This window comes from Meriones unguiculatus, chromosome 11, assembly GCF_030254825.1.
Source record: "Meriones unguiculatus strain TT.TT164.6M chromosome 11, Bangor_MerUng_6.1, whole genome shotgun sequence".
NCBI lineage: Eukaryota > Metazoa > Chordata > Mammalia > Rodentia > Muridae > Meriones > Meriones unguiculatus.
Window position 1 is genome coordinate 9,067,297 of NC_083359.1, and position 26,484 is coordinate 9,093,780.

The 26,484-nt window shown below is 37.8% G+C and overlaps 2 protein-coding genes across 29 annotated transcripts in view; one reads left to right on the forward strand and one right to left on the reverse strand.

Moving 5' to 3' along the window:
- Ncor1 (nuclear receptor corepressor 1) overlaps positions 1–26,484 on the forward strand; it is a 148,808-nt gene that overhangs the window by 72,526 nt on the left and 49,798 nt on the right. For 17 of the 28 annotated variants that reach the window (XM_060363530.1, XM_060363528.1, XM_060363547.1 and 14 more), the window contains 7 exons: positions 5,295–5,506; positions 6,965–7,027; positions 11,083–11,240; positions 12,642–12,768; positions 17,997–18,549; positions 22,010–22,139; positions 26,214–26,409. In XM_060363530.1, coding sequence (XP_060219513.1) covers positions 5,295–5,506; positions 6,965–7,027; positions 11,083–11,240; positions 12,642–12,768; positions 17,997–18,549; positions 22,010–22,139; positions 26,214–26,409 — 1,439 coding nt within the window. The remainder of the gene's footprint in view (positions 1–5,294; positions 5,507–6,964; positions 7,028–11,082; positions 11,241–12,641; positions 12,769–17,996; positions 18,550–22,009; positions 22,140–26,213; positions 26,410–26,484) is intronic. The other 11 variants (XM_060363535.1, XM_060363539.1, XM_060363549.1 and 8 more) reach the window with 5 other exon arrangements.
- LOC132646281 (NADH dehydrogenase [ubiquinone] 1 beta subcomplex subunit 1-like) lies at positions 23,185–23,461 on the reverse strand. The gene has a single exon (XM_060363565.1). It carries the CDS (start codon positions 23,430–23,432, stop codon positions 23,259–23,261), a length of 174 nt encoding a protein of 57 aa, XP_060219548.1. The 5' UTR covers positions 23,433–23,461; the 3' UTR covers positions 23,185–23,258.

Consider the following 26,484-nt stretch of genomic DNA (forward strand, 5'->3'; position numbering starts at 1 on the left):
ATTAAGAACGACAGAGAGACACTTAGTCATCAGGGAAATGCAAATCAAAATGACTCTGAGATTTCACCTTACACCCATCAGAATGGCTAAGATCAAAAACCCAAGTGAGAATACATGCTGGAGAGGATGTGGAGAAAGGGAAACCCTCTTCCATTGATGGTGGGAATGTAAACTTGGATAACCACTTCGGAAATCAGTCTGGTACTTTCTCAATTAGGAATAGTGCTTCCTCAAGATCTAGCTATACCATTCCTAGGCATATATCCAAAATATGCTCAAGTACACAACAAGGACATTTGCTTAGCCATGTTCGTGGCAGCTCTATTCATAATAGCCAGAATCTGGAAACAACCCAGATGGCCCTCAACGGAGGAATGGATACGAGAATGTGGTACATTTACACAGTGGAATACTACTCAGCAATTAAAAACAAGGAAATCATGAGATTTGCAGACAAATGGTGGGAACTAAAAAAGATCATCTTGAGTGAGGTATCCCAGAAGCAGAAAGACACACATGGTATATACTCATTTATAAATGGATATTAGACACATAACATAGGATAAACATACTAAAATCTGTACACCTAAAGAAGCTAAGTAAGAAGGAGGATGCTGGGTAAGATGATCAATCCTCACTCAGAAATGCAGACGGGAAGGACATCAGAAGAGGGAGAAAACAGGGAACAGGACAGGAGCCTACCACAGAGGGGACCTCTGAAAGACTCTACCGAGCAGGGTATCAAAGCAGATGCTGAGACTCATAGCCATAGTTTGGGCAGAGTGCAGAGAATTTTATGAAAGAAGGGGGCGGTAGATAGAAAGACCTGGAGGGGTCAGGAGCTTCACAAGGAGAGCAACAGAAACAACAAATCTGGGCCCTGGGGTCTTTTCTAAGACTGATACTCCCAACCAAGGGCCATGTATGGAGATAACCTAGAACCCCTGCACAGATGTAGCCCATGGCGGCTCAGTGTCCAAGTGGGTTCCCTGGTAAGGGAAACAGGAGCTGTCTCTACCAGAGCTCAGTGGCTGGCTCTTTGATCACCTCCCCCTGAGGGGGAAGCAGTCTTACCAGGTCACAGAGGAAGACATTGCAGCCAGTCCTGATGAGACCTGATAGGTGAGGGTCAAATGGAAGGGGAGGAGGACCTCCCCTATCAGTGGACTTGGAGAGGGCCATGGGAGGAGATGAGGGAGGGTGGCATTGGGAGGAATGAGGAAAGGGGCTGCAGCTGGGACACAAAGTGAATAAGCTGCAATTAATATAAAAAAAGGGAGAGGAGAAAAAAAAAAGAAATGTAATATTAGCCAGGTGGTGGAGGTACACACCTTTAATCCTAATACTTGGGAGGTAGAGGCAGGTGGAGCTCTATCAGTTTAAGGCCAGCCTGTTTTTCAGAATGAGTTCCAGCCAAGGCTACACAGAGAAACCCTGTCTTGAAAAACTACTGACCAACTAAACAAACAACAACAACAAAAAAAAGGATTAAAGAAAATAAAGAAATGGAATATTTTAGTAAATTGAATGTTTGACTTAATGGCCCTATTTGCCAGGGATGTTATTTTATGCATGCATGCACACATGCACACAGACCCTTTATATATATATATATATATATATATATATATATATATATATATATATAAAACATAGGGTCTTGATGTGTAGCTTTGGCTGGTCTGAAATTTACTATTTAGACAAGGTTTCCCTCAAACTTGTGGCAGTTCTGCCTTTCTCTTGTTAGTGCTGGAATTACGGACCTCAGTCATGCCTGGTTCAGATTCTGCTATTCTAAGCTATATGCTGCAATAATTTATAGTTATCACCAAGATATTTTGAGTGTAATTTAGTCTTTGATTTGGAAAAATCTTCAAGTTTCTCTAGATAGTATAATGATGCTGAGAAAGTAATAGTTTTAAATCTATGTATATATACTTACTGATTTTATGTTGTTTTTTGTGTTTTCTTATTCATAGTAATAATTATTTTTCATTATGAAAAACTGGGAAAAGAAAGCCAAAATCTAATGTATAACTATTGTTTTTTCTGAGCAGTTGCTGTCAGTGTTGGTGCTTTTATATTCTCATAAGGGCAGCCTGGGGAAGAAGCTTTAGGAGCCAAGTTGTTTTCCCTAGTGACTAAAACTCACCCATTTTAGTGTTTGTGCTGCTGTGAGACCTCCGTTCAGCAGTCACCTGTGTGTGTGCTGATACGGTTAAACACGCCTGTGCACTCATGTGTAATGATGATACAGTCTTTTTTCTTTTTTCTTTTTTAATTTTTGAGAAGGGTTTCTCTGTGTCGCCCTGGCTGCCTGGGAACTCACTCTATAGACCAGGCCGTCCTCAAATTCAAAAGAGATACGCCTGTGTGCCTTCTGAATACTAGAATTAAAGGTGTACATCACCACCACTCAGCTTCCTTAGGTTTCTTTTTAGTCAGGTGCCCATTCTTAGTTTCTGATTAATAGTATTCTAGAACGAAGTATAAATGGAACCAGCTTTCCTTCACTATTAAAACACCTCATCATCAGCTTAGAAAGAAGAAAATGCTTGCTTTTGTCTTATAACTTTAGAAGTATCAGTCTGATAAGATTGGTTCTATTAGTCATTCAAAGGAAGTAAGAAAGGGAATAAAGAGAGAGAAAAAGAGATCTTTCAGTATTTCCTTCATGGCACCAGTGACAGAAAGACCTCTTTAAAGCTCCAGCATTTCTAAACAGCATCATTTAGGACCAAGTCTTTAACACTTAAACTTTTGCCGACATTTAAAGGCCAGACTCCACCAAATGTGTAGTCTGTGTGACTTCTTTTACTTAGCACAAGTAGAAGAATGCATCTTTGAGATTTATCTTGGCCATTGCATATTATAGAAGTTTGTGCTTTTAAAAGTCTTTATTGTGCTATTTACATAGACTTCGTGGAAATAAATTTTGCCTTTGTTTTGTTTCTGCCATTTAATATCATGTAAGTTACTTGTATGGTTCTGAAAGAAAATGGGCTGGAGAGGATCAGAAGTTACCAACACTGGCTGCTCTTGCAGAGGACTCACATTTTATTTCCAGCATCCACATGGTAGCTTAGAAATTTTGTAACTTCAGTCCCAGGGGATCTGATGCCCTCTTCTGTCATTTTCCTGTATCAGGAATACACATAGCTCATAGACAGTAATTCATGCAGGTTGAACACATTCACATAAATAAATAAATAAAATATGAACTAAGAGTCAGGCATTCATGCTTTTTTTACCGTAAGATACTTACAGAGAAACAAGAACAAAATTTTGTTTTTAGATGTAGGGTCAACATTTTTGGACCATATAGTTTGTGGTTCTTTTCATAAAGAATTGTATTTTTTTAAATATATTTTTGTTTGATTTACTTTTTTTGTAAAACCACCTGAAGGTGACTCTATTTAAGTTACTCAGTATACACTGAGTATATACACTCATAGGTAATGGTATGTGATTTGGGTCTTAGGATGAAAAAGATACATAGGATATGTCCTATTTTCAGGTAGTTTGTAATTAAGGAGGCAAGATAACAAGCAGGATTTAAAGCAAAAGCTTGAAAATGCAGAATGAGCAGAACATGGAGATTTGTTCGAAGACACAGACATGGGTGACTAGCAAGGTGAGGAGCTCACAGCTAAAGTGGTAGTAGTACCCATATGAACAGCTGTGCACTGAGAACAAGGCAATGATTTCATTAGACTGAAGGAAAGAAGTAGAACGTAGATTGCCTTTGGATTTATTAGGTAGAACGTTAGTGAAAGTGACATGTTAGATTTTATTCAGAAGATGGTGAGCTTGTTTGGATAGGTAGGGAGCTTGTTTGGATAGGTAGGGAGGAGAATAGGATGAGTAGTTTGTTCATTTATTATCTACTTATTTATTTTTCTGCTTTTGAGACAGAGTCCTACATAGCCATGGCTGTTCTGGAATTGACTATGTAGACCATGCTGGTCCACAGAATCTGCCTGTTTCTCTGTCCTCTAAATGCTGCAGTTAAAGGCATGTCCTACCTATTTCTGCTGCTTATTTATTTTTATGATGGCCATTAGGTTGTAGCACAGGCTGGCCTTGAACTCAAGATCTTCTTGACTCAAGCCTCCCAAGTACTGATTACAAGAGGATCCAGCATGCTCATCTTTGGAGTGGCTCATTGCTACGGCAGAGTTAACTCTGTGCGTTTCTAACTTACACTGTGATAGAGTCATTCTTGAAGCATGCATATATTGGGAGAGATCTATAGCTTTATTAACCTCAACTGGCTTTTACTTGACATACTTAAATTGTGAAAATAAACAGTATCTGCCACTAATAACTGAGTCTTGCAGGTGTGTACTTTAAAAAATATACATACTCATTCTTTGTATGTGTTTGATTATATTCATGTCCATCTAAATCCTTTCAGCTACAAAGTACTGTAACTATTTTCAGATATTTTTAAATATAACAAGTGTCATCAGTAGTACAGAGAATGGCATTCAGATAGTCAGATATTTCTTATAATAATAATACTCTTAGTAATATTCACCATGAATTAAATTTTATTAAGTACTTAATAGTGTAAGAAGTTCTTTACAGATTGAGATAAATTTTATAATAATAATAATAATATATGATATTCTAGGCACCTTATTACCTCCTTTAATACTTGCAATCACTCTGTGAAATATATTACTACTGACCTTACCTTATGGACGAGAGAACTGAGGTTCACAGAGGCAAGGTAACTTTTTCCAGGTTTTGCAAGTGACAGAACTCAGAGAACCTGACTTAACAACCCTGAAGCCATACTGCTTTGTTATACAATATCACTTATGGAAATAGTTCTGAACACTGTTTCATAAAATTGTATTGTGGATTATTACTACAGAATAGGCATCTGTCAGGAAGTTTTATCTGTTTTAACTTCATTGTATAGAATAAACTTCAGCAGAATTTAAGCCAAAAAAAAAAAAATCTGAGACCTTTGCCTTTGCTAAAGTCTTTCTTCTGCTGCTCCAGGTCTAGGTAGTTCTACTGTCATTGGACATTTTCTTATGGGTTCCTGGTTTTTAAGTTAATATGTAATGTGTTTAAAATTTACATCTATTAATATGTGATACAAGTTTTCTGAAGTGTCTTGAATCAGTCAAAGCTGTTAAAAAAGCTCCCATGATAGAATTTTTCCTGAAAGTTTCAAAAGTAAAAGATTGGATAAATGCATACAGTTTCTATTCAAAGAATCTTCCTGGCTGTATCTTTACTTTTAAATTAGAAAAGCTTTTATTTGCTTTTGTTTTTAGAGAAACAACCAAGGAAAAGGACAGAACAGAAGGCACAGCAGAAGAAACTGAGGAGAGGGAGCAGGCCATTCCGAGGGGTCGGAAGACTGCTAACAGCCAGGGGCGCCGGAAGGGCCGGATCACCAGGTCCATGACGAGTGAAGCTGCAGCTGCTAGTGCTGCTGCTGCAGCCGCTGAAGATCCCCCTCCACAGCTGCCGCCACCAGAGCCCAGTTAGTAGAAGAGGTTGCTTTTGTGCAGGGTGTAATCGTGTCAGGGTTCGGTTTGAGTGATGGTAAAGTAGGGCAGGGCCTGCCAGTATTGATACCCAGGAAAGATCTTAAAGTCTGCTCTTTAATTTAGTAAATTTGAAAGTAAAATTCTTTTGAAAAAGAATAGTAGTTACAATGTAGCTTTTCTTTCATTAGTTAATATACCACTTTGTTCTGTAACTTTTTATTTGGCATATAACATAGATATTTTCTATTTTTCACATTAAAATTTTATTTATGTATGTGCATGTGTCTGTGTGAATGGAGGTACAGAAGTCCAAGGACGGTTTTCATGATTGAACTCAGGTTGGCAGGGTTACAGCATAAGTGTCTTTATCTGCTGAGCAATCTTGCTGGTCCAGTTCTATAGTTAAAAAAAAGATTTTAACGAACAGTTCTATAATGTCACTGTATTCCTCCTGCCTTTAGGGGTGTTGGATCCCCTGGAACCTTAAAGACAGTTATGGGCTACCATGTAGCTGCGAGGAATTAAACCCCTGTCCTCTGCAAGAACAGTTACTTCTCTTACCTTCTAAGCCATCTCTCTAGCCACCTGCTTTATAATTTCAAAGCATTCATAATTCCTATTCACTCTTTAAATGCCTATGCTGTATTAATACTTTGCTTCTGAAGTATGACTTACACAAACATTTCCCTACTGCCGAATGGTTAGACTATGTCTTTCCTCCTTTTTAAACCAGTATGGACAGCACTATAATGTCCTACATGTAATACTTTCTGCTAAATTAAGGAATAAATATTTAGGCAAGACATACTGGGCTGAAGAATATAACTATATATATATATATATATATATATATATATATATACATATACATATATATATATTTTAAATATTGTCACATTATTCTTTGAAAGGATTTTATTAGTGATGAAGTGCCCCTATCTATGATTCACCACAAAATGAGGTAGGAAAAACAATGCATATGGTGCAAGTGGCAAGCATGATGCACTGTATCCAAGTAACTGGGAGGATGAAAATGGGCCAGGCCACATCATGGTGGACTTGTTTTCTCTTGAATTGTTTCTTCCTCCACTGCAAAGTAGAGAGCTTGCAGAGGGCTTTTAATAATAACTGAGTGCCCTGTTTAGGTTATATAGAAAGATGATTCTGGTGGCTCAGGAAGGAGAGGCTCTGTGCTCCTTGGTCATTTTAGGAGCAGAGAAGAGAGGTTTGCTAAGCTGAGAGGTGGACTTTCTTTCACCACACATGTAGACAAAGGTCGAACGCCAGAGAATATTGAGAAAGACCTTGACACTAAGTGTGGAATTTTTTCATCTTAAAAGGCTCTTACTGTCTAATTTTATACAAGAAAAATAAGTTATCAGTTACCTGATTTTTTTGAAGGGATAGTTCAAATTTGGATTTCTTTTTCCTGAGTTTTCTCTTTATTTCAGTTTCTACTGAGCCTGTTGAGACCTCGAGATGGACAGAAGAAGAAATGGAAGTTGCTAAAAAAGGTAATATACAACAATGTGTGAAGTTTGAGCTTAATTTTTGCTTTTTTTTCCTTCTTTATTTTTAAGATTGGTAATGAATGAAATCAAACTAAAATTTTGCTTCTGAAGCAAATTACAATTAGTTGAAATGAGAGACTGCTCAGAGTATTGCTTAGTCTTCCAAAGGACCAAGTTTCACTTCCTAGCACCCACATGGTGCCTCATAATCATATGTAATTCCAGTATTTAGGGGATCCAGTTCTCTCTTCTGGGTTCTGTGGACACCAGGAATGCACATGTGTTCAGACTTATAAGGAGGTAAAAACCCCAAACACACAATGTGCACACCTGAATGCAAGTACAGCACACGCACACACAGACCAGCTCAACATCGGCTACTTAGGTTCCAGGTCAGTCTAGGCTATGTAACAAGACCCTGTCTATACCCCCCAAAGTTTTCTAGAAAGGTAAATAGAACTTTGAAGCAAATTTAAGAATATATATGATAATTAGCTCCAGTGTAGTTGAAGATGCATATGTTTGAAGAATTTATGATTCTCTCAGCAGTTTTATTTTGATTATCATTGGAGAACGGAGAATTATTTTCACATTTCCACAGTAGTTGTAATTACCTGTGTTAGAAATTATTTAGGGTTAAATTATGAGTTTTAGATCTATCTTTCCATTCTTTACAAGTTGCATTAAACAGAATGGAGGTTAGTTCCTTGTTTTCTATTTGATTTAGTCTTTCTTTTAATGATCGGGTTTTTTTAGTATGTGTTGTGCATGACACATGTAATGAATGCTATGTGAAGGTTGCAGGAATTCCATTCTCTCCCTCCATTTTCCTTTTGAGGCAGGGGCTCTTTGTTGTGTTTTTTTCTGCACTGCATTGATAGGCTCCCAACCAATTCTGGTTTTGCCCCATTCCCCACCTCCTACACTCACACAGGAGTGTGGCCTTCTGAGGTATGTGCTACTGCATCTGGCTTTGTATGTAGTGTCTGGGGTTCAATCTCGGGTCATTAGGCTGGTTCAGCAAACACTGGGCCTTCTGCCTGGACCTAGTTAATTATATACCACCAAAGAAAATGTGTCAGGGGGAGATTGCAAAGTTTGTGGCCAAGCAAACAATAATTTGAGTCCTGTATCTGCTACTTTAAAAGCTCAGTGGTCTTTATTGCACCACAGCACTTTACAGACTTTGCTTTTCCAACATTGTTTACTAGTGCAATGTAATGTGAATGTGAACTGAAATTTCTTTTTTTTGACATCTTCGTAATCCCTTTATTTTCCTCATATTTTGAACACAAGTACAGTGTAAATCTCATATACCTATATAAATGTATATATCATGATTTATGCGTACTTGTGATTACACCACACGTACACACATTAGTTGTTGAGATTGTAATATCACATCATTTGCACCTTCCCTTTCATCTCTCCAAACCCTCTCATATATTCTGACTTGCTCTCTATCAAATTCATGGCTTCTTTTTTCTTTCATTGTTGTTTAGTGCATACATGTGTGTATATAAGAGATGTTCTGGCTTCTTGGGGAGGGGGAGTGCTACATTAGAACGAGGTGAGATAGATGGGTATGCAGTGCTGGATGGTGAAAGCCTTTCTGCTTTTTTTATCTCTGGAAGTCTCCCAAGATTCTGAAAACATGATGAGATATTTCATTATTGGTCTCCTTACCTGCTCTGTCCTCAACACAGAAGATCTATGGGCTGTGAACCTGTATCTTTCAGTTTGGGGGTTTTCTTTCTTTACTGTCCATGTACCCATTTTTGGATGTTGACTTCTCAGGCTGATGCTCTAATGCTGTGCACTTACTCTTCTATTTTTTTTTTTTTTATTTCTTTTCGTCCTATGTTCTGGGAGATAGTCTTAATGTTCTAGTCTATTTTTTTCTTTTTAATTTTTATTTTTTTTTAGAACTGAAATTTCTTATAGGTTAAATAGAAATTTACAGAAAGATAATCAACACTATTTATCTTATACTTTTTAAAAGAAGTTATTATGTGTAGCCTAGCCATCCATTTGTTGACTTGTTTGATACTAATCTACTCACTATTTATTGGATAATGAATACTACTTCTTTTTTCTTTTTCTTTTGGAGACAAGGTTTCTTAATATAGAAGCTCTGGCTGTCCTGGAGTTGGCTTTCTAGACTAGGCTGGCCTTGAACTCACAGAGATTGCCTTGCCCCTCCCTCCCAAGTGCTGGGACATATGTACAGGTGTATATGTAGAGGCCAGAGCAAATCTTAGGGTTTTTTAAAGGAGCTATATGCCTTGGTTTTTTTTATCTTTTAAATTCTTTTATTTATTGTTAATATATATGTATGTGTGTTGTAGATGGATGGGTGTTATGGAGTGGACTGTATGTTGAGCTCAGAGGACAACTTTGGTGGAACTGGTTCTTCTCTTCCATCTTTGCATGGATTCCATGATTGAATGAAGCTTTTAAAGCTTGTCGGTCAAGCTCATTACTAGCTGAGCCATCTTGGCAGCCTGTATACCTTGATTTTTGAGACAGTCTTTCACTGTTTCACTGTGACCTGGGGCTCACCAGTTAGGCTTGGCTGGCTGGTTAGTGATCCCCAAAGTTGTCCAGGCTCTCCCCAGTAGTGGGATTATAAACATGTACCATCAGAAACAACTCATCCATCATCTGTCTGTCTGTCTATATATCTATCTGTCATCTATAATTGTTGTTATTCTTTGTGTGTGAATGTGTGCCCATTTGTGCCCATGTATGGAGGTCAGAGGACAACATTTTGGGACTCAGTTCTTACACGTTTATTTTGAAGCAGTATTAAGAAAAAAATTTTTTTATGTACATTTGGTGTTTGACATACATATCTGCTTGTTTGAGGGAGTCAGATCTGCTGGAATTTGAGTTACGGCCAGTTGTGAGCTGCCATGTGTGGGTGCTGGGAATTGAACTAGTGTCCTCTTAAGAGCAGCCAGTGCTCTTAACCACTGAGTCATCTCTCCAGCCCTGAACCAGTCTTTCTTGTTCATGTTGCTGTGTTTCCTACTCAGGCTACCTTACTGTCTTCCAACTGTCTATCAGAGTGCTGGAATATCTAGCATTTTATGTGGGTTCTAGGATTGAATTCAGATTGTTAGGCCTGCAGTATGAACAGTTTCACCTACTGAGCCATCTCCCTAGCCCGATACCCATTTTCATATGGTTGTCCGCATTTAAGTACAACTTTCTTTGCTTGTGCTGCACGTGTTATCTGATGGACTTATCCTTCCAGCCCCTAATTTTCTTTCTTTGTGTGTGTGTTTTGATTTTCAAACAACGTCTTATGTAGCAAAAAACCTGATCTTGATTTGTGTCCTCCTGTGTCGGCCTTCCATGTACTAGAATTACAGGCAAATGCCACCATACCTGGCTGATCTTCATCTTTTCATTATAAAGGGAGCTACTTATAATAACCTTCAAAATCTGTGTTTATCTATTTGTTATGTACCTAATTTTATATAGCTTTCTCACTATATGAAATTTCATATTTGTATTGTTTGGACACATATGTATGTGCTTGCATATACTTAGTGTGTATGTATGATTAGAAAAATATTAAATATTTATTGGAGGTTGAAACCAGGGCCTTATATGTAGTAGGCAAATGCTTTAACCCTGAGATTTCCCAGCCCTTTTAATGGTTAATTTTTAAAAAGTTGTTTGTGTATTTACTAACAACAAGGTTGTTTATAAGTTTCATATACATTGAATAATTTATATTGGCTTATGATTACAATAATATCTTTAAGGATCTAGAAATACCAGTTAGTTTGCAAGTACTGTAGATTTAGATTTACCCTTATTCCTGTGGGAGATCTATGCAAAGGATAAGGTTTAGCCAGCGTGTGTTAAATTTTGGGAGATATAAGTATGAGTGAGTTTTGAACCAGTAAGTATTGAAGTATATTAACAAATACCTGAAAGTATACTTTTTTCATTGTCAGTTTAATGTCAGTAGTTAAGTTGCTTTAATATTTTTCTTGTGTGCTTAAACATGTGATTGATTACTCAATGTTTGATCTGTTATGCAGGCCTGGTAGAACATGGTCGTAACTGGGCAGCCATTGCCAAGATGGTGGGAACTAAAAGCGAAGCCCAGTGTAAAAACTTCTATTTTAACTATAAAAGGCGGCACAATCTTGACAGCCTTTTGCAACAACATAAACAGAAAGTGAGTAGGGCAGTAGTGGTAAGTCTTTTCCTTATCAGTCTTTTTTTTATCAGTTTTCAATTAAAAGTGGTTTGATCCCCAGGACCCACATATTGGAAAGAGAGGACTGACCTTTGGCTTCCATACCTATGATGTATATGGACATGCACACACACCTTGTCTCTCACAATAAATTAAAATACAATTGTTAGAAACCTTCTCAGTCTAATCATTTTAGTTACAAAGACTTTAGTTGTTTACTTATTAATCTTTTTCAAGATCTCAAGAACACATTGCATAATTTCAAAATTTGACAACTTTTAGCATAACATAATTTGCAAGATAGAACATTTTAGTTTACCAAAAACAAAGTTTGCCCTCATTAACCATAAAAGAAATGGAAAAGTAATAGCAAGAATTATTTGCTGCCTATGCAGTTGTATAACTCTTTAGTATTTATTGTACCGTTAATAATATCAAACATTGGAAATTACTCAAGCTTGGTGTGTTTGCGCACTCCTTTAATCCTAGCACTCTGGAGGCAGAGGCAGGTGCATCTCTGAGTTTGAGGCCAGCTTGGTCTACAGAGCGAGTTCCAGGACAGCCAGAGGTATGCAAAGAAACTCTGTCTCGAAAACCAAAAAATTAAAAAGAAAGAGAAAATTACTTGAGTTTTAATTGCACTTTAATTTTAATTATACATTAATGAAAATATTTTATAGACTCATTAATAGAAAAAGTTTTGAAGACTATCACAGGAAAACCTTCAGTGTATTTTGAAAACTTGGGTTTTTAAAAGTAGACTGTGTAACTACATGCAGTTAAGCATGCTCTTTAGGCGTGCATACAGTGACATACATATGTGTCTACTTATCTAAAAGACTAAAAAAAAAAAAAGTACCAGTCAGTGTATTTAAGATGTCTAGTTATTTTGGAATTTAAAAAGTCAGGTTTTTTTTCTTATACATGTCATGTTTATGTTACCTCTATTAGAATGTGAACATGCATCCTTTTTTATTGGAAAAAAAAAACTATTATCTGAACTTGGGGTGGTACAAAAATTTACGGTTTCCAAAATAGTTCAGATAAAACTTTTTGGACAGTATAGGGGTTGAAACAAGGTCTCATTGTATAGTGCAGGTTAGCACCCTTCTGCTGCTTCAGTCTCTCAAGTGCTGAAATGAGGATGTTAATGTGATTCAGTGGTAACTCAGTAGGTTTCGTAGAAGTCATCCATTGCCCAAAAGGCCAATCTGTGGTTGCCAGATAATTTCCTATACCTCAAGCACAGATTTGTCATACCCACATGCTTCCTGACCACTGTTTGCATTTGTTAGAATACTGTATTGCTTCAGGAATGAAATGTTTTGGTTTGTTGTTTTTTTTTCCTCTTTGGGTTATTTAACTCTTAATAATTGAGTTATTATTTTGTACCTTTAGGCTTCACGAAAACCCCGTGAAGAACGAGATGTGTCTCAATGTGAAAGCGTTGCTTCCACTGTTTCTGCCCAAGAGGATGAAGATATTGAAGCCTCAAATGAAGAGGAAAATCCAGAAGATAGTGAAGGTATTTCAGAATTTTAAATTGTGTATGACCTTTGTTACCTCAAATATAAAATTCTAGGTTAGTCTTTGATTATATAGGAATTGCTTCACTGAGGAAATAGCGTATCAGTGCTTTTATGGCCTAGATTTGGAAACTATATTTATTCACTTGATCAACAAGTATTTGTTTCTGTGTACTTAAGATTGTATAGGAAGTACAACCAGCAGAGCCTGACAGGGTCCTTCCTTCTGCAGACACTTAACTTTGTGCTGCCTCTATGTGTGCCATTGCCAAATTTACTTACTCTGTTGTTAGCATAAGTTACTATTTTGTTGATTTTTACTGCCTTGAGGTTGATTTATTTTATATTTTAAGGTTTACACATCACACTGAGCTTGTCATGTTATAAGTCTGGATGACATTTAGAACACCGAGCAGAAAAATCATCCACCTAAGAAATGAAGGGACAATTGCTTAAACAGGTCACCACAGCTTCCTGAAATGTGGAAGTTGGATGTTTGCTAGTTATAGAAAAACAAAGGCACAAATAATTTATTTCAGTTTATATTCACCAATTTGTCTAAATTTTCTTTGTAAACTGAGTGCTTCTGCTGTAAGGATTCTTAGAATATTGTTTGATATATGTACACTTCACTTCCTTTTTGTTTCATTGTCAATTAGATTTTTAGATTGTATATGATTAGAGTTATTTGCTGATTTCCTTGTTGGCTCCTGTATTTTATATAAGCTTAGGAAGCTCTGTATACTACAGCTTAGAAATACTGATTCTGTTTATTTTTTTTCTTTTTTATTGTCATTATTGTCATTATTGTCTTTTAACCTTAAAATTGTAAATTTGAAATGTTTTTTGTGGGGATGGTTGAGGTGGGTTGGCTTTTTAAGAAAGGGTTTCTCTGTGTAATAAATAACCCTGTCTGTCCTAGACTCACTTTTGTGTAGACCAGGCTGGCCTCGAACTCACAGAGATCTACCTGCCTTTGCCTCCTAAGTCCTGGGATTATAGGCGTGCACCACCAAGCCCAGCCTGGGTTTTAGTTTTTTACAGCACTGGAGTACTGTACTTTAGTTTTTTAGAGTACTGGAGCAAGTTAATCCTTAGATAAGACTGAGAATCAGGACTGAGATTGGTTCAGGGCAGCTTGATGAGTCCCTGCTACTTCTAAGGCTTAGAAGCATCAGTGCTCGTTAATGAGAACATTAGAACATCATTTCACAGCTGTTTATCTGTTGACTACTATTCCTTGTAGTTATTTATATGAATAGAACCTTTACTAATTTCACTTATTTGCAGTTACCATGGTTAAGAAATCGTAAATGTTAAATTTAATGAGTTGAGTGTTAGAAACAATTTCGATATAACTTTTATTAAGTTACGGTTTTTTAATCATTCTATTTTATTTCTTATTCTGCCTAATTTTTAAATTAAACTTTATTGTATTTATGAATGCATAGAAATGTATAGGAGAATACCAATATATACCAGAGTCAGCGTCACCTGAAGTGTCAGGATCTGCTGGCAGTCTTGAATAGTACTCTGTGGATAAAGGACAGCTGTATTAATCTCTTTCGGGTACTATAATAGAATAGTATGAATTGAGTGTGTTAAACTATGGAAGTGTATTTTTACAATTCTGGAGGTTAGAAGTTCACAGTCAACTGCTTGCCTTAGATGAGAGCTCTTCTTGGCTTGTAGGCTGGCTCCCTGCTACCTTATTTTTCCCCCATGTGTGCATTGATGGTATCACAGTTTCTTAACAGCAACCCACTCTTAAGGCTTTATTTAACATCAGTTACCTCTGTAAAGCAGATGCAGTTACATTGAAGGTTAGGAGCCCAGCATTGGACATGTGAAGGCAGCATGATTTAGTCCACAGTAAAGCCCAAGCCCAGTTTCATACATTTTTATCCATGGGCAAGGTAGAAGATCTCCACCCTGCAAAGGCCCAAAGTCAAAATAAGGTCCCCCTCTTTTTAGTTTACTTTAGTTTTTGGCTAATCTTAGTGTAAAAGTTTGTTTTGTTTTGTTTGTTTGTTTGTTTGTTTGTTTGTTTTTTAAATTGCAAATATGAAAAGAAGGTAGTTGTGAGTTTGGTCTGGCGTTCATGCTGTGGATATCCTGTGCTATCTACAGTAGTCTCCATGATAGAAATCCACTTGTCCAAAGATTTCCAGGCTCTCTTCTTGCTTCTTTGTAGTGCAGCTTCTTTTTCAAAGTGTCCTAGAGAATAAAGTTACTGGATTTAACATGACCTATGGCCTCATGATTTCTGATAACCCTAAAGAGGTCCCATGTATGCATTCCTTATTATATGGCACGGCTCTTATCAGTAAAGAACGAAGGCAGCTGATTATAGACAATTGCTGTGTATCTTTTTCTAAAATGTCTAGCTGGGTATTTATTTAGGGTAAGAAGAGCTAAATCTGAAATTTTACAAAAATCTGGGCTTGCTCTTAGATTCTTGTTCTAAGTCATTATGGGCTTGCCTGTTTATATCCTTATTTTTAGGAAAGAAAGTTTGAGGGGACTGGAGAGATAGCTCAATGATTAAGAGCACTGACTATTCCAGAGTACCTGAGTTCAATTACCAGCATCCACATGACAGCTCACAACTGTCTGTAATTCCATACCTCACACCGACATTCATGCAGGCAAATAAAAATAAAAACAAATCAATCTTGATAAAAGAAAAGAAGGGAGAGATGATGACTTAGAGGTTAAAAGCACTGGCTTTTCTTCCAAAGGTCCTGAGTTCAAGTATAGATGGTGGCTCACAACCATCTGTAATGAGATCTCAGGCTCTCTTCTATCCTGTAGGTGTACACACAGGCAGGATACTGTATAAATTATAAATAGATTTTAAAAATAAAATAAAATAAAGTCTGTTTAACTGGTGCTTTGTGAAATACTACGTAGTTTTCTGTGCTTTAGAAGAGGATGACTGAGAAAGGTTGGTTTGTTTGTTTTGTTTTGTCTTGTTTTGTTTTTGAGACTGGGCTTCTCTGTGTAGCCCTGGATGTCCTGGATTCACTTTGTAGACCAGGCTGGCCTCGAATTCACAGAGATCCACCTGCCGCTGCCTCCCTGAGTGCTGGGATCACAGGCATGCAGTACTGCACCTGGCTATATTGAGGTCTTCTGATGTTTTTAGGATAAGTAATTTGTCAACTTTCCTCACTGTACAATCAAAAATAAAGGTTATGTCAAGCTTTCTGGTAGCTTTTTATCACTTTATTATCTGACTTTTGGCAATTGCTACCATTTGGTAAGCTTTACTTGAACTCTAGGCTCAGGCATCTACCCTGTAATAGTTCCACTATTAGAGGCCACGTCAGAGTTGGTGTGTACAGTGAATAGATAGCCTAGCCCCACCCACAGGGTGCGCTTTCTCACTACCGTTACCATTAGTTACCTGACGAAAATTTTTATACCCCCATACAGTCCATCAACAAATAATGCCTGCTGTATTTTACATACATTCTGAATATCCTGTCATATCTCCTTATTTCCATTGTGGTTTCTCCTCTGTGTTATTTTCTTGCTTGGGCTCCTTAGGTTTTTTTTTTTGTTTGTTTGTTTGTTTTTGGTAGTTGTGTTCCATTCTGTTTTTTTGTTTGTTCACTACCCAGCTGTAATGTTTATCTTTGTAAAATCTAAATCCAACCATGTTTATTCTCTATTCCAAAGCCTGAAACACTTTTCCATTTCCTCAAGAACAAAAGCCCAGGGCTGTTAACAGGAGTTCACTGTTGTGCCTCTCTGAGCTTTTTGTTTATTACATTTTTGTTTGTTCTCTGCTTCAACCACACTGGTCTTCTGTTGAGCAAAAGAATTTTATTCTGAGCCTTGACACTTTGTGAGAGAACTGTACATGAATCGTCACAGACCAGGGAAAAGGGTTCACTTTTTTCTTTCTTGTAAGCCTCTTTTCAGGACATCTCTTTATTTTTTTCAGTCTTCCCTCTTACTGCTTATGTAGTTTATATAGTCACTGTACCAATTACCACCTAATATATTTGAAATATTTATTATTCTGCAGCCTCCATAAGAATGTGTACTTTATAGGGCTTCAAATGATGGCTCAGTGGCTAAGAACACTTTCTGCTTTTACAGAAGAACCGAGTTACCTTCCCAGCACCAAATGGTGGCTCACAGTCATCACTCTAGTACCAGGATTCTGATGCACTCTTTTGGCCTCCTCAGGCATGTGGTGCATGTGTATCATAAACACAGGCAAAACACACATAAATATGAGGAAAAAAATTTAAAAAGATAATTTGACTTGTTTTCCATGCTGTGTATACCCCATTACTTCAAACAGCTGTATGTACATACCTATTTGGATAGATGAAAAACTGAATTTCTAGTTTTAAAAATATTTTGCGTTAAAAATATTTATTCACAGATGGTTATATAATGTTCGTTTTTCCATTCCAACAATATAACTTTGTCCTGGTTAGGGTTTCTGTTGCTGTGATAAAAGGAACTTGATGAGAAAAGGGTTTATTGCATCTTGTAACTCTCAGGTCACAGTCCATCACTGCAGGAATTCAGGGCAGGAACTCAGGGTAGGGATCTGGAGGCAGGAACTGAAGCAGAGGCCCTGTAAGAGCGCGTACTGGCTTGCTCATGTTAAAGTTGGGAGTTTCTTCTGCTCCCTAAGACCTTATGACCAGAGGTGGCACCACACTGAGTTGGTCACTCCATACCAGTCGCCAATCAAGAAAAGGCCTGCCAGGCTTAGACATGCCAGTCTGATGGTGGCAGCTTCTGAATTGTAGTTCTCTCTTCTCAGGTAACTCTAGTTTGTGTCAAGCTGATAAAAAACAAAAGCCTCAAGCTGAACAAACTTAATGACATCTAAGTGAACCTGTTTTTCTAAAGATATTTCTGTCTTTTCAGAGCTGTTGTATATATTTTGTCTTATGTTAACTTTTTAACATTAAAATATCTTCCACCAGAATGTTGTCATTCATGGAATAGTTTTGTTATTCTTTCTTTCTTTGTCTTTAAAATAAACCATTTTTTTAGACATCTAAAAGAGTTTTTACTTTCAATCTCAGAAGGTCAAGACAATTTGATCCTTTAGAGCATGTTAGCAAGAAGCTGCTCTTCCCTGATGTCACCACAGGAGTCAAGTTCATCCTAACAAGTGCTTTCAAGCGTGGTTTCTGTCAGCACCTGAACCCTGTTGATTATCAGATTTTTATGCTGTATCATTATCTTTAAGGTGCTGACAATAGTTCTGATACAGAAAGTGCTCCCTCTCCTTCACCAGTTGAAGCTGCCAAGCCCAGTGACGACAGCAGTGAAAATGCTGCTTCTCGAGGAAACACCGAACCTGTGGCTGAGCTTGAAGCCACCACTGACCCTGCACCCTGTGCATCTCCCTCTTCAGCAGTTCCAAGCACAAAACCAGCTGAAAGTGAAAGTGTGGAGGCCCAGGTGACTGACGGCGCCACTGTGGGGACAGCAGAGCCGATGGATGTCGACCACGAGGAGTGCGGCGCCCAAGCCACTTCTGTTCTTGATCCACCAGCTGCTACCAAAGTCGACTCTGTGGACGCAGAAATGCGGGTGCCAGAAAACACTGCTCCTGAAGGTGAAGGAGATGCCAAAGAAAGAGACTTGGAGAGCAGCAGTGAGAAGACCGCAGCTCCAGATGAAGACTTGGCAGTGGCTGAGCAGATGAATATCCAGAGGCCTGAGCCACAGTCAGACAACGACTCCAGTGCCACATGCAGTGCTGATGAGGATGTTGATGGAGAGCCAGAGAGGCAGAGGTGAGACTTGACCTTGTTTCCTCTGCTGCTTGCTGGCTGACTGGCAGGACAGTTCTGGCCGCAGAGATGGTTCCTGTAAGATACTGGCAAGCTCTAGCAGTCCATGGTTTTAATATTGAGCACTTGTGCATTTTTTGTTTTTATAAATGACACAAATGATAAATATGCTCTGTATCTGTATTCTTACATGTAGTCCATGATAGTGGGGTGGTGTTATTGGGGGCTTGGTTTTTGGCCTACAGAGTTGTAAATAAAAACCTCAGGTAAATTGTGGTGCCTGAGGTTGGCTTAAGTGGTAGGCGGTGAAGAATGTGAAAAGGAAAGGCATTGCCTTTAACTCTGGGTTTGTTTGAGTTGGTTTGACATCAAAACAAAGTTGGTCTAGCTCACTGTTGTAGGTTAAAGACAATGGTATAAGGAGAAATGTCATTCTTGAAATGTTTTGAAAATGTTTTATTTATTATTTTTTTGGGGGCTTGGGCGATAGGCTTTTTTTATGAGGTCTGGTTGGGCTTGAACTTGGTATGTAGCCCAGTCTGGCCTGTCTCCTAGTATTAGTATTGATGACATGTCTGTGAGGATTTTCATTTTTCCATTATTTTTTGTGCATTGCCTGGGATCAAAGCTGGGGCATTGCACGTGCAGTGCAAGCACTTTCACTGAGCCATAGGCAGCCCTGAGCATTCTGGAGATCATAACTTAGTACACTTTATTAGACATATTGACTATTTTTTATATTGGTTATAATATTAAATTATTCAAATTTATGAAATAAAATATCAGATATAATACAAATTAATTATTTAGCTTTTATTTATAAGGCAGGAAGCATGAATATCCTGGTCACAAGACATGGTCATTGGCTTTGTCTTTTCACCATGTGGATTCCAAGGATCAAACTCTGTTCATTGCGCTTTCGACAGGTGCTTTTACCTGCTGAATCATCTCACCAGCCCACAAGTGAATTTATAACTATTTTTAGTCATTAAGGGCAAATTAATAATAAAAATGCATAGTAAGTATCAGGACTTTTATAAAGACATTTTACAGAAATAGTAATTTAAAATTTTTGATATTTGGGTGTTCCATTTTCTTCTAAAAGAATGTAATCACCTGTAATCAGAGATGTTGGCTTTTTCCAGATTCCAAACGTGAATTAAGACTAAAACCTAATTAGAAATTTGAGCACGTGTGGTCCTCCTCTTTAAAGCTTTTTTACTTTCAAAAAAGATTAAGATGAAAATTCTCATTGGAAGCCAGATCCTATTCAGAGCTCAGCTTTTGTGCATAATGTGTCCTGGTATCACTGTACACTTTTAAGTTTTAGTGCTCTCAATTAATGCTGATCAGTGGCTTCTCAATAAAGTTAGGTGCTAGAATTTTCACTAGTAAGCATTAAATAAAATGGGGATTTTCTCTAACCATCCATTTGTTGGAAAATGCGGTCATCTAGTTCATTCCATTTCTTTCATCTCATAATAGTGTACAATATATTTTAATTGTCCCATCTTTTTGTTTTTATTTATTTTTTTATGTTTGTGTGTGTCCATGTCCCATACGGAGGTGAGAACAGCTTTCAGGAACTGATTCTCTCCTTTCACTGTATAGGCTCAAAGATTGACTTGAGGTTGTCTGTTTGGCAGCAAGCGTCTTTGCCCTCTGAGTCATCTTGAGGCCTGGCTCCAATCTTTAACTAGAGTAATATACATGGGATAAAGCAGTGTTCCCTTTTTAAAAGGCCTTTTTTATCTGAAATAACAATTATCCATGTTTTGTGCTATTAGGTTTGTTAACTGTATTTATATAAGTAGAAAAATTAGGATGACAGTGACCTAAGAAAGTGAGCATTGTAAGACATAGCTATGACAACAGTCACTCAGTATGGTTTGCAAGGTGCTTAGTGGCAAATCATGACATCCTTGGTTTGATCCCCAATGTGACCACCACCAAAAATTTAGAAACTCCGTGGGAAAAGCAAAGTTACTCTAAAAACATGGTGAATTTTGAATGAAAGCCTAAAATGTGTAGAACTTTTAAGATGTTAAAATATTTTCAGTTTTCTACCTCTTTAATATCAGCTTTAAAAATATAATTTATAGTTTATTTTTCTTTATACATTCATTTTACTTTGGTTTTTCAAGACAGGGTTTCTCTGTTAGTTGTGGCTGTCCTGGAAGTCACTCTGTAGACCAGGTTGTTCTGTCAAGCTCTCCCTAACCTTGCCTCTGCCTACCAGGCACTGGAATTAAAGGCGTGTGCCACCACCATCCAATCCACACGTTAAAAATGTTTATCTCTGCCAGTGACCGTTTTAACATTGAGACGGATGATTACAGCTGTAAAATAACATACTATTTTATTGTGTGCAAAATATAACAAGTTATTATATTGTACATCCTAAGCTTGTATGGATATTAGAGACAAGTGAAGTAGGTGCTGACAGGGAGGGACTGAATGAGCAGTGTTACACATACCTGTGTGAATCTGCTATGTGAGAACCTATATAGTTTTCACTTCTTAATATTTTTCATTTAGGGTAAAATTCTCAAAATGTAAAAGGCAGATACTTCTACCCTGTGATCCCAGGAAAACATTCTATAATTGGGAACTAGTTTTTTGTTTAATTATTACAGTTACTTTGTGTGTGTGTATAGCAGTCACACATACCACAGTGCACATGTGTAGCCCAGAGGACAAACTTGTGAGAATTGGTTTTCTTATCTTATCTTGTATGTCCTGGGGATTGTCAGACTTGGTGACAAGTCATTGAGCCATCTCATTGGTCCAAGGAACTAGTTTTCAACATATGCTTGTATGTTAGTAAATTGATGCTAAATGTTCTTATGGATTTTGTTTTTTGTTTTTTTTCTTGCTTGCTTGCTTTTCTTTTCTTCTCTTTTTTTCTTTTCTTTTCTTTTTTTTTTTTTTTTTTTTGAGACAGGGTTTTGTAAACCATCCTGGCCTCAAGCTCACAGCAATCCAGTCTCTGCCTCCCTGAGTGCTGGGATTACATGCATGTACTATCACGCCTATCTTCTTAAGGGTTTTGTTAATTTTTTTTAATTGATTAAATGTATATAATTAAAATCAGATAAATATCAACTTGTAAATCAATATTAGATTTCTTTTCCTGGAACATTGGTGCTATAGGCCCTTATTTTTTATGTGTGTGTATTCAAATATTTATTAGTTGTTGTACTAGGATTTGAACCTAAGGCCATGTTCATACTAGGCAGGTATTCTACTATTGAACTATACCCCAGACTTCTTCACATCTTATTAAAGCTAATATTACACACACACACACACACACACACACACACACACACACACACGAGTCTCCCTCTCTCTTTCTCTCTGTCTCTCTCTTACTCACTCTTAAAATGAATTGTGGTGATTTTACATTTGAAGTTGCAAGTAAAATGATGTGTTTTTATCTTTTTGAAACCGTCAATTATAGAGTGTTTCCTATGGATGCAAAGCCTTCATTGTTAAATCCTACTGGATCTATACTAGTCTCATCCCCTATTAAGCCAAATCCGTTGGATCTGCCACAGCTTCAGCATCGAGCTGCTGTTATCCCACCAATGGTAAGTGTCGGAATTGTAGAGCCCTTCATGGACTTAATTTATTCTCTCTTTTACTTGGCTCTTAGATTTCTGTAAATGTTGTGGTAAAAGGCAGGAAATATGAAATTAACTCTTTTATTTTTGAGATTGTAATTTAATTACATTTTTCCCTTTCCTTTCTCCAAACTCTCCCATTTACCACCCCTCCCCTCTTTCCTTCAAATTTATAGCTTCTTTTTTATTCATTGTTATTACAATCGTATTCATATAACCTTTGGAATCTAATGTTACCTGTATGTATGGTATCTGGGTTGACCATTTGGCACTGGACAAACAATTGGTGTCTTCTTCCCTGGGGAGGACCACCTAGTTTTTGACAGTTTCTTATGTATGTAATGAGTTTTCGTCATTGAACCCATCATTACCCTGTTTCATCCCATTCTGTCAGGTCCCTTTCCTGCCCTCTTGGGTTGTGTGTAGGGTCTTATTGAATCTAGTTAGAGTTGCTTGCATGGTTGTGGTTGGGGGTTAACTTACTGGAACATGGCTAACTTCTGTGCATCTGCATTGAAGAAAGTGACACTCACCTAGCAACCATTAACAGGGAGGCATGGAGCCTCATGAATTCATATCTTATCAGTAATGGAGTTCTGACAGGCCTACACGTTTGTTGAGTAACCACAGCTGCAATGAAATCATGAGTGACATAGGCATGTCACGTGTCTAGAATACATCACTTCACAGTATTCAGCTCTCAGATTCTTTCCACGCCTTCATTGTTGTTCCTGGAGCCTTGAATGAGGTGTTAGAAACTTCATCTAGGACCACACATTCAATGGTCCCTCCTTCTCAGAACTCATTTTAGCCAATTTCAGTAGTGCAAAGTATTACTCACTGTGTTGGGAAACACATCACCAAATCTTTGTTATCATCCAAATCTGAAACTCTGTACTAATTTAACACTTCTTTCTTTGCCACAACAACTCCCAACTATCTAGCCTCTAGTAACTATCATTGTCCTTTCTGTGTTTTAGGAATTTTCCTACATTGGCTATCAATGAACTTTTTTTTTTTCATCTAAATCATTTTTATTTCTTTTACAACTTTTAAGATGTGATCATTCAGTGATTTAACCAGTCTTTACTTCCAAGTAACTTCCTCATTGGACCTCAGTTCCCTTTGAAAAAGCATGCTCTTAATCCAGAAGGCAGTCAGCTTTTCATCAACCCTCTTGTCTAGATAACATCCAGCGATAAAGCCCTCGGGAACAAGTATGTGAACCCAGTGGTCACGAACCAGCTGAAATAAGTTCATGATGACTGCAGCTTGGTGCAAGCGTGACCCCACCAATGAACTCTTTTTTCCACAATCCTTTTTATACCAAACGTGTAAGATTTTCTCCCACACCAGGTCTAAGTTATTGTCAGACACACTTACAAGGGCTTGTTTCCTTATTTCATATGCCAGTCATGCAAGTGTTGGGTTCCCAGGTTACTCACACTTATGTTCAATTGAGGCTGCAAATCACAGGTTCCATTGATTCTTTCTGTCTCAAGGAGCCTAAAGAAGTACTTTCATTACTCCTTTTACAAAGTGTACAATGAAGAAACTTCCAAATTCAAAAGATGCATATGTCAAGGTGTGTGGGAAAGCATGTAGAATTTCCTTCTCCTCTGGGTCCGTACCTCCATGTGTTGTATAACATTAAAATACGTGTTGGACTAAATGATGTTGTTTATTAGCCCTATAATTGTTGTAGTAGTATTATTTTACCTACTATCACATTAAGAAGACACAGAAAACCTGTTAAGTTTTATAATTGCCTATTTACCTTGGGCTGGGCAGATATTTCACCCACACTGTCTTAATAACCTCACCATCTACCTCCCATCCCCATCCAGTGTCACCGTCTTTAACCATTCCTGAGTTACCATCCATCCATAATCTTATAAATACTTGCTTTTATTCTTCATCTGGGCCTTTCTACGCCATTATTGGAGTTCTTCCTCCCAGCCTACGTTGTTCCTTCTCCACCGTAGTTACCTTCTTCCACCTTTCTTCCTGTCCACCATCTGTTTTCCAGTGGTGATTTTCCTATTCCCAAAGGCTGGGAACCTTAGCCACACCCATCCCATTCTGCCCTGCCCAAGTTTTAGGCCTTTAATCAACTGATCAGAAATAATGGCTTAGTCAGGTTTAGAAAATAAGGATAGGTTATCCGGGCAGTAACCACATCTTGAGGGCCTAGTAATTAGAACCAAAATAAAAGCATCAGACCAAACCCCAACATCCATGTATTTAACAATTTGAACTCTCTGAACCCTGCTGTTTTGGAAGTTTTGTGTGTTGAAGTTTCATGATGTAGGCATGACTGATTAAATCACTGACCGTTAGTGATAAGTCTATGAACTTCTACCCTCTTCTTCACCTCGAGGTTGGAGATAGGCCTGGATGGTCTGAGTACAGCTCAAAATTCCAGCCTCTATTCATGCCTTTGTCTTCTGGGCCACCAGCCAGTAGTCATCTCACTGACATTTTAAATATTTTTTATAATTTCCTATTTTTATTTTTCTTGCAATATATCACAAGCTAGCCTTGAGTTGATGTTGTAGCCAAGGATAACCTTGAACTTCTTTCTGGTCCATTTGACTGCCTACTGAGTGCTGGGGATGCCCAGTTTATCCAGTGCTGGAGATCAAACTCAGGGTTTTGTGCATTCAAGACAAATATTTTACTGACTGAGTTATATCTCCAGCCCATAAACACACCCTTTTATTTAAGACAGAGTTGTTGTATAGTCCAGGTAGTTCTGGAACTCACTGTAGCCCAGGCTAACTAGACTCATGCTTTATTCTCCCAAAATGCTTAGTTTATAAGTGACACCCTACCTTTGGCTTAAGAGTCTTAGTTCTGCACAGTCCAAGAATAGTACATGTTGACCAAGCATAGAGGCAGACTTTATTATACCATTGCACCTTTAAAAAATGGAGTTAACATAGTATTAGCCTGTATATGACTGCCTTCATTTATTGTGTTGTCCCAAGTATTATGAGTGTATTAGAGAAGCAGAAGTCTTTGGTAGAAATTTGAAACTCCATATAGGATGTAAGATTTCCGTTGACCCAAACTGTTTGGTTTGGGTCTGTGGCACAAGGAGGAAAAGCTGTGTTCACATGTAACGTAAAACATAAAGTCAGAAACTCATATTTGTCCACTCATGGTAGGACAAAATGTATAGTAGGGCTTAGGGTGCAGATCATCTTAGATCTCTGTGGGCTTCTGTAGCTGTTTGTTGTTTATGAAGTATTTAATCATGAAGAAATAAGAAAACTATAGTTGCAAGTTGAGCAGGTTGTGTACCCCTGAAATCCTACTGTTCAAGAGGTTGAGGCAGGAGGATTACTCTTAAGTTTTGGAATGGTCTGGACCATATAGTGAGGGCTACCTTGTCTCAAACAGAAACCAAGATTAAAACTGTAATTTCAGTGTGGGGCAGATGCTGTTTGCTATGAAAGAAATGACTAGTACTGAATGAATTGCAAATCAGAATGTTTTCCCATGTTACAGTCTGTCTGGGTGAGTTAGTTTGGGGAGGGAAACTTGGGGGAGATGGATATGCCAAGGGTGATGGCCACATTTCTTGCTCAGGTCTTTTTCTAACAGGGGGAGTGCTAAGAGAGAACAACACATTGTTGAGTAGAAAGTTACTTTGAGCTATTCAACTGGACTCAAAAGTCGGTAGTTTATTATATAGAGTGTGGAACTTGTAGAATCTCTTGGAAAGAGAAGTTTCTGAGTTCCTGCCACATGGGGCATGTAAATCTAGAGAAGTGAGTGTGATTGGTGAGAGAGAAAAATGGGATGAGACTGAAAGACAGATCAATCATAAGGACTTGGATTAGACAAATGATCTTTAGTTTCTGGATTTAATATCTTTTGTCACAGCTTTCATGATTTCTGTTGTGACTTCAGTTCTGAAGTTTTGAAGAGTGCTTTAATTAAAACATGGTCAAATCAGTTTAGTCCCTAGCATTTCAGGAATAAGTTACTTTTAGCAGTTGGCATATCAATGTGCTTTTTTTTGTCTCCTTGTAGGTTTCTTGCACCCCATGTAGTATAACAATTGGAACTCCTGTAAGTGGCTATGCTCTTTACCAGCGGCACATTAAGGCCATGCACGAGTCAGCACTCCTGGAGGAACAGCGGCAGAGGCAAGAGCAGATAGACTTGGAATGTAGAAACTCTACCAGCCCGTGTAGCACTTCCAAGAGTCCAAACAGGGAATGGGAAGGTAGGTGGTTGGAACCATCACTACAAAGGAAATCAAGCTGGTAGTTAGTGTCTGTCCTTGTGCTTTGTTTGTGAT